This window comes from Labeo rohita, chromosome 10 (assembly GCF_022985175.1).
Source record: "Labeo rohita strain BAU-BD-2019 chromosome 10, IGBB_LRoh.1.0, whole genome shotgun sequence".
NCBI classification, from domain to species: Eukaryota; Metazoa; Chordata; class Actinopteri; order Cypriniformes; family Cyprinidae; genus Labeo; species Labeo rohita.
Window position 1 is genome coordinate 20,351,388 of NC_066878.1, and position 13,762 is coordinate 20,365,149.

General features: G+C 36.1%; 1 protein-coding gene across 2 annotated transcripts in view; it reads right to left on the reverse strand.

Annotated features, from left to right (window-relative positions):
- Nucleotides 1-2,609: 2,609 nt before the first annotated feature.
- The window catches only part of erbin (erbb2 interacting protein), a 112,912-nt gene continuing 101,759 nt past the window's right edge, over nucleotides 2,610-13,762 (reverse strand). The window contains exons 21-26 of one of the 2 annotated variants that reach the window (XM_051121930.1): nucleotides 13,092-13,190; nucleotides 11,990-12,046; nucleotides 9,195-9,368; nucleotides 7,443-7,535; nucleotides 5,052-5,126; nucleotides 2,610-4,962 (exon numbers count right to left, since the gene is read on the reverse strand). In XM_051121930.1, the coding sequence (XP_050977887.1) occupies nucleotides 4,855-4,962; nucleotides 5,052-5,126; nucleotides 7,443-7,535; nucleotides 9,195-9,368; nucleotides 11,990-12,046; nucleotides 13,092-13,190 (606 nt within the window). In that variant the 3' untranslated portion in view covers nucleotides 2,610-4,854. The remainder of the gene's footprint in view (nucleotides 4,963-5,051; nucleotides 5,127-7,442; nucleotides 7,536-9,194; nucleotides 9,369-11,989; nucleotides 12,047-13,091; nucleotides 13,191-13,762) is intronic. The other variant, XM_051121931.1, reaches the window with a different exon arrangement.

The following is a 13,762-nucleotide window of genomic DNA, read 5'->3' on the forward strand; positions in this document are numbered from 1 at the left end:
TATAGTAAAACCACAGTTAATTTTCTTAAGGGATCTGTATTTGTGTATACTTTCTTTCTTTCTTTGATTTTATAATGATACTGCCTTAATGGTTTGATGTTTTCCACGGTTTATTTAAAAAACTAAAAATTAGAAAAAAGGATTTGCGAAACCACTCCGAAATCCTGATCTGAAACAAATTATTCTCGATACACACTCCGACCCGATCTGAATTAAATGATCTACATTCCACGCTCCGAAATTCCAATCTGAAGCAAAAAAAATTGTGAACCCACTTCGATGTTTCTATGTAAATCAAATGATTCATGATACGTGCTCCGAAGTCCCGATTTGAATCAAAAGATTCACAAACCCACATAGAGGCCCTGATCTAAATTAAATGATTTGCGATCAACGCTCTGAAGTTCCGATCTGAAGCAAAGGTTTTGTGAACTGCGCTCCGAGTCCTGATCTGAAATGGTTTTTGAATTAATCAATACACAAAATAATTCATGAACCCACTCTCAAATAATTTTCAAACCCACACTGAAATCCCAATCTGAATCAAATGGTTCCCAATCTGCGCTTCAAAGTTCTGATGGTTCACAAATTATTATTCAGATCAGAATTTCAGAGCATAGATCGCAAATCGTTTGATTTACATCAGAACTTCTGAGTGCGTTTGCAAATCTTTTGATTCAGATCGGAACTTCGGGAGCACAGATTGTGAATCATTTAATTCAGATTGGGATTTCAGTGTGGTTTTGAGAATTATTTTATTCAGATTGGGACTTCGGAGCGCATATCTCAAATCATTTGATTTAGATCAGGACTTCGGAGTGGGTTTTTGAACTATTTCACAATCTGAATAAAATAATTCTCAAACACACACTGAAATCCCAATCTGAATCAAATGGTTCGCAATCTGCACGTCATAGTTCTGACCTGAAGCAAAAGATTTGTGAACCCACTCAGAAGTTTTGATGTAAATCAAATGATTCGCGATTTGTGCTCCGAAATCCCGATCTGAATAATAATTTGTGAACCATCATTTCAGATCAGGACACGGACTGTGGATCACGAGTCCAATTTGTGAAATAATTCACAAACCCACACTGAAGTCCTGATCTGAATCAGATGATTTGCAATTAGAGTCCTGATCTAAAACGATTGCTCGCAAATCATTATTCAGATTGGGATTCTGGAACGTGGATCACAATCATGGATTGTGAATCATTTGATTCAGATCGGGACTTTAGTGTGGGTTTGAGAATTATTTTACTCAGATCATGAAATAATTCACAAATCCATTCCAAAGTCCTGATCTAATCAAATGATTCAAGATATGTGCTCAGAAGTCCCAATCTGAATAAAATAATTCTCGAACCCACACTGAAATCCCAATCTGAATTAAATGATTCGCAATCTGTGCTCCAAAGTTCTGATCTGAAGCAAAAGATTTGCGAACCCACTCAGAAGTTCCGATGTTAATCAAATGATTCGAGATTTGTGCTCCGAAATCCCGATCTGAATAATGATTTTTGAACCATCATTTCAGATCAGAACTCGAAGCATGGATCACAAATCATTCAATTTAGGAAATAATTAATGAAACCGCTCTGAAGTTCCAATGTAAATCAAATGATTCAAGATATGCGCTCTGAAGTCCCAATCTGAATCAAATAATTCTCAAACCCACACTGAAGTCCCAATCTGAATCAAATGATTCACAATCTGCGCTTTGAAGTTCCAATCTGAAGCAAAAGATTCGCAAACCCGCTCTGAAATTCCAATGTAAATGATTCACGATCCGCACTCCAAAATCCCAATCTGAATAATGATTCGCGAACCATCATTACAGATCAGTACTCAGAGTGTGGATCACAAATCATTCATGAAACCACTCCGAAGTTCCAATCCAAGTCAAATGACTCGCAATTTGAAGTCAAATGATTTGTGATACGCAATCTGATTGGAGTGCTTTGAAACAGTGAATAATTTTGTGACGCAATGGTTTCGGAGTTTTGAAAATTTCACCCATCACTATACATGCTTTTTAAAACAATTACAAGTGATGTAGAAATTCAAAAATGAATGACTCTTTTAATTTGATCTGGTTTTTGCTAGTGAATCACTTGATATGAATGAACAAAGTCAGGAGTTTGAATCAGTTGGAGTGGTTCCAGTGCAAATGACTCACTCAATTGATCTGATTCATTTGTTCCTCTTTTTGCGTCTTCATCCATGTTTACATGACACTGTCAGTACTACTACTGGCTCAGCTCACTAGTTTTATAACATTAACTAAAATTAGCAAAAAAAAGTATGGTGTTTTTTTGAATAGTTGAATTTTGTGTAAAAAGATATATGTGCTTAATGAACAAATTAAACACTTATGATACATTGTTTTTCAATAATTCAAGCATTTTTAAGTACCTCTTCAGGAATATTACTATGTTTAAGGGTTTTTCAGAGTAATTCAAATACTCTTTATTCTGTAAAACACACAAAATATTTTTCAAAGAATTGTTTACTGCTCCATTCAATGAAAATCAATGGGGTCCAAAACATCACAGGACCCCATTCACTTTAAAAACAAACAAGCAAACAGAAAAAAACAAACATACACATTGAAAGAGCATTAGTTGATTTATTCTTTCCACAGGACACCATGGAAAGTCCATTTATTTACAAAATCTGGAATGTTGAATAAATGCATACCAATCATCGTAATAGTAGCTGCTTGCGGAGAAACCTTTGACATAGCTATACATTAAAAGGGCTGCGTCTGTGATGCAAATTATTGCTGGTTTTAAAAACGCAATCACTAATGCCATGAACAAATCATAAACCTTTTAAAAAAGTATTTACATTTTGATTAGTAATCTAAAGTAAAGTGTACTAAATAAATAAAAGGTGGGACGATAAAAAAAACACCAGTTGTTTTTAGTCACTGTTCGTTATTACGTTTTTACAATGTCTTCGCAGACAAAATAAAAAAGTGACAGTCAAGGATTCTACGCTAGACTGATCGGTGACAAAACAGAAGTAACAGTGTTCACAAAAACATCGTGTTGAATGAATCGTTCACAGCAAAGTTGGAGGGCGTACTTTAAATTTCTTTTTTAAAAACAAACGCTTTTCCAATTCATAAAGTTGACTCGACGCTTATTTTAACATACTTTGAGGGGGTCAATGCGAATTAAAATGCGCAAAAAACAAATCTGAATTCAACTACGAATACATTTTTTTGAGTTGTCGTTAAATTGGTGAACACTCACATTTAATTGTGGATTCGTTACATTATCAGTATGTTAATTCGATTACTTTGATTCATTTAGCACTCCAGTCCACCGAAAAATACAGCGAAGAATGATCAAAAGGAGGAATTTCATGCAAATAATACACACAGTACTACAATCCACAGTAGGTCGTTCACCTCATACGCAGACGTGGCAAAATCTTTCATGGCCTTTTGTCGTGACTACTTTTTACGAAGCTTCGTAGATTTCCAAATCTCTTTGCTATTGAAGAAGTCGATGCATCCACATTCAATGGGGTGTTTGGAAACAGCAGTGCAATCGCTATAATGTGACGTGACGGGACATTCATTCGCACATTTACGAACTTTTTTTTTTACAAAAAAATCTGAAATGCCATTTCCTATGTTTTAGTCTTTAAAAGATTTATAATATAAAATGCTCTTCAATTGAGAAATACTAAATGGGATTCGTTACTTGTAAAAAAACGCAACTGCATCCTGCGAATGGAATAAAGGACTTTCTATTGCTCTTTCGCCCACTTTCTCATACGTCAGCCCGGTAAGGCCTCCGAATGTGCGGCGTGGATCTGAATGAGTATTGCTCTGGGTCGAACCCATTTCGGACAGTTCAGGGTCTATGGCACTTGTCATGTCGTTTCTCGAAGCCGTCAACCGCAAACGTCCGTGACTGCACCGTTAGTCAAATGTTAGAACGCTTTCGTAAGAGAATAAAATATCACGTCTACAATCTTCTTCACAGAATAGAAAACCGTTCTCGTGAACTCCAAAACGAAATTAAAAGAAGAAAATTCACACGCGAGCGCTTCGGGTTAGTTCGGTGGCATCGGAATCGGTTGCAGAAGAAAGATGAGCAGTTTCATGCCGCCAGTGTCCCAATACGCTTTGGTTAAGAACCACTTTCTGTCTTTTCGCAAAACTTTTCGCTTTCAAAATCATCATGGAAGTTCCTCATCGCTTTCCCGTCCAAGTTTCACGTGCAGGGAGCATTTCGGCACATCCTTACTGGTGGGCTGAAGTTTGTAGGAAGAGACTCGCGGACGTTGAAGGAAAAGTTGCAGGAATCTGATCAAGTTGTGAAGACTAGAAGAGCGAAATGAGTTTTTCATCCAAGATTGAGGGACAAACGGTGACCACCAGGCCAATAGATTTCACATCCAGTTCGGTTTAGCTCATCCCAGTTCTACATTCATTACCACAGTTAGCACGTAGCATCGTCTTCTAGCTCAGAATCTCACACAGGTCATAAAAGTGGTTTAAAAATCTCTTTAAAACAATAAAAAAACAAGTGAGTTGTGACAGAGAGCCCTGCCCTCGAACGCTCAGCTACAGCTAATGTCCCACAAGAGCTCTACACCCAGGTGAAGTCTTAAAAAAAAGAAAAAGAAACTATTTGTACAAAAAAAAAGCACAGGTATCGGTTGGACTGCGCCAACAGACTATCCCACAGTGAAGGCGCATGCTTCTGTCGTCCACTGGAGTCAGTGGTTTCGCCCCTCTTCACCGACGGTCAAGCATCGTCCCGTTCAGATTAACTATATATAGCACTGGCTCCTCTCGATACAAAAATAAGACGGTGCTCGTTCGGTTTCATGTTATGCGGCCAGCTCTCGGATGATGATCAGGTCGACGGTGTTGGGGAACGTCTTCAGGAGGGATACTGCGTTCCCATGATCGATGTTAACAAAGTTGTATCCGTTTGCCTGGAAAGAGGAAAGAGGATGTTGATTGATGTTACGTATGGACAAAGACAAAAACGTGGATTGTAAGAGACGTGTTGAGTAGAAATTACCTGGATGATTTTGTCTCCAGGTTGAAGGAGTTTTGAAGCAGGTCCCTCTGATTGAACCCTCGTCACGAAGATGCCCTGTTGGTCATTTATGAATGAGAATTAATCACTAGGCTAGTGAATAAAAGATTTAATATACACAAGTGTGAGCACCAGTTTAGGCGTAAGCTATAAAACAAACTTCCAGAACAAAAAATTACAGATAATGTACTTACCTTCAGATGTAAAGAAATTGTTTTTTTAAGGAAAACATTTCAGGATTTCTCTCAATATAGTGGATTTTGAAGTTTGATCTTCAAAAATGTAGTTTAAATGCAGCTTCAAAGGGCTCTAAACAATCCCAGCCAAAGAATAAGGGTGTTATCTAGTGAAACAATCTGATCCTTCCTAAAAAATGTGTAATTTTTATACTCTTTTAACTCCAAATGCTCGTCTTGTCAAGTTTTGCGTGAACTCTGTGTATTCCGGTTCAAGACAGTTAGGGTACGTCTAAAAACTCCCATCTCATTTTCTCCTCCAACTTCAAAATCATCCTACATCACTGCAGAAGTACTGACCCAGTGTTTACAAAATAAACATGCAAAGAAGGTCAAACGGCCTTTAGATAAAAGGTAAAATAACGACGTAGGATAATTTTGAAGTTGGAGGAGAAAATTAGATTTTCGACATACACTAACTGTATTGACCCGGATTACACCGAATTCACACAGAGCTAGACAAGATGAGTGTTTGAGGTTAAAAAGTATATAAATTATACATTTATTAAAAAATAACCGATCATTTCACTAGATAAGACCCTCATTCACTAGATAAGAGCCATTTGAAGCTGCATTTAAACTGCATTTTGGAAGTTCAAACTTCCAAGTAGTCTACTATATGGAGAAAAAAAATGCTGAAATGTTTTTCTCAAAAAACATAATTTCTTTACGACTGAAGAAAGACATGAACATCTTGGATGACAAGAGGGTGAGTAAATCATCTGTATTTTTTTTTCTGGAAGTGAACTACTAAAAATTCAGGGTCAGTAGAGCTTTTAAAGCTTTTGAAAATTGTTGCTTCTGCTCACCATGGCTGCATTTATTTGGTAAAAATACAGTAAAATCAGCAATAATTTGAAATATTATTTCAATTTAAAATAACAGTTTTTTATTCAAATATATTTTAAAATGTAATTTAGTTGACTGATGCAAAGCTGAATTTTCAGCATCATTACTTCAGTCTTCAGTGTCACATGATCATTCAGAAATCATTTTAATATGATTATTTGCTGCTCAAGAAACATTTAGGATTATTATCAATGTTGAAAACAGTTGTGCTGCTTCATAATTTTGTGAAAATCATGATTTCCCAGGATTCTTTGATGAGTATAGAATATTAGAATATTTTGTAACATTAGAATATTATAGAATAATAAATAGAATATTCTGTAACATAAGAAATGTCTTTACTGTCACTTTTGATCACTTGAACTGAATGCATCCTTGCTGAACAAAAGTATTAATTTTGGTAACACTTTACAATAAATGTTCATTTGTTAACAATAATTAACTATATTAATTAACATGAACAATATTTAAGTTAATATTACATAAAAAATTTGCTAACATATTATTAAAATGTAAAGTTGTATCTGTTAACATTAAATTAATATACTGTGATCTAACAAGAACATTCGGTAACACTTTACAATAAGGTGTCATTTGTTAACATTAGTTAATATGTTAACTAACTTGAATGAGCAATAAACAATACGTTTATTATTATTTTTTTACTAATCTGTTAATCTCTGCTAATAAAATGCAGTTGTTCATTGTTAATTCATGTTAGTTCACAGTGCAACTACTGTTAACAAACAATTTGTGATTTTAATAATGCATTAGTAAATGCTGAAACTAACATTAAGATTAATAAATGCTGTAAAAGTAGTGTTCATTCTTAGTTCATGTTAACTAATGAATCTTATTGTAAAGTGTTACTGAACATTTTTATCAAATAACATTAATAAAGATTAACAAATGCTGTGAAAATATATTGTTTATGGATGGTTTATGATAGTTAATGCATTAACTAATGTTAACAAATGAGGCCTTGTTGTAAAGTATTACCTTAATTTCTTAAAACAAACAAAAAGTATAATATACAGTATTTATTCATTCTGCGTAAGCATTTCCTAGTTCCTACATTTTATGTTTTTATAATGCTCTAGTGTCTAGATACTACTGAGGTCCATTGTTCAGTTAAAGGTCACAGTGTTTTCATGGTTTAAAAAAAAAAGAGGGTAAATGAATATAAAGATTAGACAAATTGAAATTAAAGCTCTAGAAACAGTTGTTTAAAAACACTCCTATTTAACACATTAATAAAAAAAGGAAAACATAAAAAAGAAATACTCACGTTGTCGTCTGGGCGGAAGGGATTCCCACGTCCACCCACTCCTCCTGATATACTGAAACCCAGCTCAGGATTCTTCTCAATCTTCACATGGAGCTGAAGACATGACCCACAATGCTTGAGTTACACATTAGTCAACATGAAGTGGCTACGGTGATGACAAATATCTATCTGGCTTACTTAAAGGAGAAGTCCACTTCCAGAGCAACAGTTTACAAATAATTTACTCACCCCCTTGTCATCCAAGATGTTCATGTCTTTCTTTCTTCAGTCATTATGTTTTTTGAGGAAAACATTTCAGCATTTTTCTCCATATAATGGATTTTGAACTTCCAAAATGCAGTTTAAACGCGGCTTCAAACGATCCCAAATGCAGTTGTAACCGATCCCAGCCGAGGAAGAAGTGTCTTCTCTAGTGAAACGATCTGTTATTTTAATAAAAATAATTCAATTTATATACTTTATAATCTTAAACGCTCATCTTGTCTTACTCTCGCCAAACTTTGTTTTTGTTCCGGTTCATGACAGTTAGTGTCTGTCGAAAACTCCCATCTCATGTTCTCCCTCAACTTCAAAATCATCCTATATCGCTGTTTTACCTTTTTTGTTAAGGGTGTTTGATCTTCTTTGCATGTTCACTTTGCAAAGACTGTGTCGGTACTTCTGCAGTGATGTAGGGTGATTTTGAAATGATTTTTGAAGTTGAGGGAGAAAATACGGTTGGAGTTTTTCGACATCCCCTAACTGTCTTGAACCAGAATACACAGAGTTCAGGGAGAGAAAGACAAGACGAGTGTTTGAGATTAAAAAGTATTTCAATTGTATTTTTTTTTTTTTTTATAAAAATAACAGATCATTTCACTAGATAAGACTCTTCTTTCTCGGCTGGGATCGTTTACAACCGCATTTGGGATCATTTGAAGCCGCATTTAAACTGCATTTTGGAGGTTCAAAATCCATTATATGGAGAAAAATGCTGAAATGTTTTCCTCAAAAAACATAATTTCTTTACGACTGAAGAAAGAAAGACATGAACATCTTGGATGACAAGGGGGTGAGTACATTATATGTGAATCCCTGTTTTGGAAGTGGACTTCTCCTTTAACATTATCCAGATCTACGTGACGTCAGAGGAATAATGTAATTTCAGAGGCTTTTTCATGATAGAGCTCAAAAACAACATATCTAGTGATATATTTAGATTAAAACCAGGAATGTGTATTAAAGCAAATGGGGTTAATTTTGGTTTCATGTTGGTGTAGAGATGAGTCTGCAAGTATAATGCATATAGCACATATGTGACCCTGGACCACAAAACCAGTCATAAGGGTCAATGTTTTGAAAATGCGATTTATACATAATCCAAAAGCTGAATAAATAGCTTTTCAAGCTTTCCATTGATGTATGGTTTGTTAGGATAGGACAATATTTGGCTGAGATACAACTATTTGAAATTCTGGAACCTGAGTGTGCAAAATATTGAGAAAATCGCCTTTAAAGTTGTCCAAATTAGGTTCTTAGCAATGCATATTACTAATCAAAAATTAAGTTTTGATATATTTACAGTAGGAAATTTACAAAATATCTTCATGGAACATGATCTTTACTTAATATCCTAATGATTTTTGGCATAAAAGAAAAATTGATAATTATACAATGTATTGTTGGCTATTGCTACAAATATACCTGTGCAACTTAAGTTTGGGTTTGTGGTCCAGGGTCACATATAGAGATTTCTGCCAGATATGTGCTCACCTCCTGCTGCAGGGTCTCGTGTGGGACCCGTGGAGGGCCCGGGGGCTGCTGGGACACTTTAAGCATCAGATAATCGATGAGCTGCTCTCGTGAGGGGTGACGCGCCATCGGTGGCTGACCGCAGCTCATGGGAGATCTCACAGGAGGACACATTTGGCCGTTCATCAAAGGCACCTGAAAGACAAACGCACACCAAAACCATCAAGACATGCACTATTGTGCATTAAATCACTACACATTTAATGATGTTTAATAACTCCAGTGTCAACCAATGATAGTTGTTTAATCTTCTCAAAGCTAAAACAACTCCCAGTTTTTGGCACAGGCCTGTGGACTAAACCAAGACTACTTTTAGAGATACAACAGTTGTAAATTTATGAGACTTCAGTGATGTGGAGTCATGAATTTCATTGACTGCAGATAGAAAACAGCGAAATTGCACTTAGCTTTATTCGGTTTTAACTTTGCCGCTGAAATTGAGTTAAAGACATTACTGTGTTTTTTCCATAAAAGCCAAAGACTGGTTCTTTGTCCTTTCTAAGCATTTATCTAAATGTCACTACAGGTCTCCTGCTACGACGCGATGCATTTTTCAGACACCAGGGGGCAGAAAGTTCCCAGTAAACAATTCAATGAACCATGCATCTGGTCAGAAAAATAAGAAATCCTCGTTGACTGATGAAGCATCATGGGTTTAGACCCTTAATTCTAATTAGAGCTTTATTTCTAATTAATCCACCCTCACTTGAATGGTTTATTTCCTGAGAGACTAAAAAAAAACAGTGAAACAAATTGCATTTGTGTTTTCAAGGACACTTTTCTCAAGGTCCGAAAGTCATGCGTTAAGTACAAACAGCACACAATAAAACTAAATAGCACAAAACAACAAAACTGCATGTATAAAACTTGACCAAGTGGCCAGTAATTTAATAATATGATAAAAAAAATCATGCTTTTTTTCCTTTTAACAGGTGCAAAGAGAAATAGACAGATAATATGCAAGAAAATATTAATACAAAAATACGAATTTGTAAACGGAAAAAAGGATTAAGCTTATAAGAAATATCTGTGTCCAGTTAAATTACAATTACAGTAGCAATTACAAGATCTCTAAATTGTAATTTTGCCCTTCTTTCATGTGTTTATTGCAGTCAGTGGTGAGAACATCAACTGCTGGTTTTAATGTGCTAGAAAGCTCAGCTATCATTAGAACATGTCTGAGTCTTCGTTAAAGCAGTGCTTGTTAATTAGAGCTAATTAATCATTGCTAGAGTCAGGCTTCCCCACTGGGTCAGTATCTCAATCCAGTTCATTAGCACATTAAACAAAATATAGCAGACAAGATTGTACAGGATGTGTTCATAAGGATTTCATTAATTTAAATGTTATTCCTGAACATTATGTAGCAACTTACTTAAAAAAACTTGATTGTCATTGCATTTGATAAACCAAGTAACACCAATACAATTCTAAGGATGACTTAAAGGGACAGTCCACCCAAAAATGAAAACTCTGTCATTAATTACTCACCCTCACGTTGTTTTAAACCTGTAAGACCTTCATTCATCTTTGTGAAACAAATTAAGATATTTTTGATCAAATCAGAGAGCTTTCTGAACCTGTATAGACAGCAACACAACTGAAACGTTCAAGGCCCAGAAAGGCAGAAAGGACATCGATAAAATAGTCAATGTGACGTCAGTGGTTCAACCGCTTTGAAGCTGAAGTTATTTTAGTTTTATTTGCGCACCGCTGATGTCACATGGACAATTTTATAGATGCCCTTACTACCTTTCTGGGCCTTGAACATGTCAGTTGAATTGCTGTCTGTGCAGCTCTTGGATTTTATCAAAAATATCTTCATGTGAGTTCTGAAGTTGAACGAAGGTTTTGCAGGTTTGGAATGACATGAGGGTGAGTAATTAAAGGATTCATTCACTTCCAGAACCAAAATTTACAGATAAAGTACTCATTCCCTTGTCATCCAAGATGTTCTTGTCTTTCTTTCTTTAGTCGTAAGAAATTACGTTTTTTGAGGAAAACATTTGAGGATTTTTCTCCATATAATGCACTTCAATGGTGGCTGCAAGTTTAACACCCAAAATGCAGTTTAAATGCAGCTTCAACAGGCTCTAAACGATCCCAGCTGAGGAATAAGGGTCTTATCTAGCGCAACGATCAGTTATTTTCTAAAAAGGGAAGCTCTGCGATATGCTCTGCGATATGCATGCATACTCTGTGCACTCCTGTTCAAAACAGTTAGGGTAGATCATTTTATTTTCTCCTCCAACTTCAAAATCGTCCCACATCGCTGTTTTACCTTTGCAAAGAGCGTTTGACTTTCTTTGCACGTTCACATTGTAAACACTGGGTGTGTAAACACATCTGCAGCGATGTAATGACCCAGGATACACAGAGTTCACGCAGAGCTAGACAAGATGAGCATTTGAGGTTAAAAAGTATATAAATTGTAAATATTTGTTATTTATGACCCTTCTTCCTCAGCTGGGATCATTTAGAGCCCTTTGAAACTGCATTTAAACTGTATTATGGAAGTTCAAACTTGCGGGCACCATAGCAGTCCATTATATGGAGAAAAATCCTGAAATGTTTTCCTAAAAAAATAATTTCTTTACGACTGAAGAAAAAAAAAGACATGAAAGTCTTAGATGACAAGGGGGTGAGTACATAATCTGTAAATTTTTGTTCTGTAAGTGAACTAATCCTTTAATGACAGAATTTTCATTTTTGGGTGAACTATCCCAGTTTCCAAATACATAGTGTGAAGCACTTACTTTTCTAAGAGTGTCGATATGGTAGCCCTGTTGTCCGTGAGGACTGAAGACATCATCCTGGAGGCAAAGAGCACACAATGTCTCAACAAGCTATGGGAAAATGTGTACTTCTAACTATAGTGGATGACTACAGCATTAAAACATACAGCTACATAAGAATTAGATTTGGAGTGAAACTGAAGGTGAAACAAGCAGCACAAACATTTTCCAGACTTGATGTCACTTGCGATTGGGATTAGGAACTACAGCCATTTCCCATAAATGTGGAATTCCCAGAAATTTTATAAGCTTGTAAAGATTAATGTTCCTATTCTTTGTCATTTCAACCAACCGGAAGGTTTGCTTTTGGTCCTCTAGTCAACTAGGTGAATCAGCCATTATGTTTAACAAGTCAGTATTACAAAAATGTAGTCATATTTCATGATCATATTTCATGCAATTGTCCATAACAGATTTCATAAGCCTTTCAGCTAAACTTCTTTGAGCTCAGACTGTGCATTCAAGCACACACACAGAAAGAAAGACTGTTTGTTTCCAAGACTTTGAGTGTATATGGTTTAGTGGTTAGGAATGTTCTTAATCTCCTATTACTTAGACAACCCAAAGAAAAAGAGCAGTTGTGCAAACCAGCCGACACTGGATATGAGCTGAGAAGGGTGAATTTGGGGTGGGGGGTCTTGAGCTCCATAAGGGGCATTCTCTTCAATGCTTGCTGCTTAGAGACATTTGTTGACTACTCAACAGCAGAATTATGCATGGAAAAGACCAGCTTGGACATTCTGCTAAACATCTTATTTTGTACAACAACTAAAGGATTACAAATCAGATGTCTCTCTTATCTGACCCATTTGTTTTTAAGTCTTGGAGACTCTACTAACAAGCTGATGAGCTGGATAAGGTGTGTTTGATAGATTAATGTGTACTGTTTGCACACCCAACATATTCAGCTTGTACAGATATTGTTAAGTGACAAATGCATCAATTTGCTGGGAACTCGTAGATCAAACAGCAAGCAGAGAGGATGACCCTTTGGGAACTGAGAGAGACTCCACTGTGCCTCTGGGAGTTTGGGGAGGTGAGGTCTCAGTGGGAAGGTACTCACGCTGGGCCCATGGGCTCCAATCTGCCATCCGTCTACAGCGCTAAAGGCCAGAGAGCTCTGACTGCCAGTGAGAGTGGCCAAAGACCGAGAGAGAGCGCTCTGAACACAACACGACACATGCACACAAACACATGCATTTAATGATGACATATGTGAGCATGCAGTAACCATGAGTACACTTTGAAACATGCATGGGTTAGAGAATGTTAAAGTGTTAATGTACACATACAAACATGCAGAAAAATAGTGTGTGAGTAGCATTTTTATAAGGAGAGAAAGTAAACTTTTCCATATTCATGCAGTTAAAGGGCTAGTTCACAGAAAAATGAAAACTCTATCATTGTTCCAAAACCTTATTTTGGATAAAATCCAAGAGCTTTGTGATCCTGCATAGACAGCAACGCAACTGACATGTTTAAGGCCCAAAAAGGTAGTAAGGATATTGTTAAAAGAGTCCATGTGACATCAGTGATTCATTCGTAATGTTATGAAGCTGTGAGAACACTTTTTGTGTGCATAGAAAACAAGAACAATGACTTTATTCAACAATTTCGTCTTTTTGTCCTTACTACCTTTCTGGGCCTTGAACGTGGTAGTTGTGTTGTTGTCTATGCAGGGTCAGAAAGCTTTTGGATTACATCAAAAATATCTTAACTTGTGTTCTAAAGATG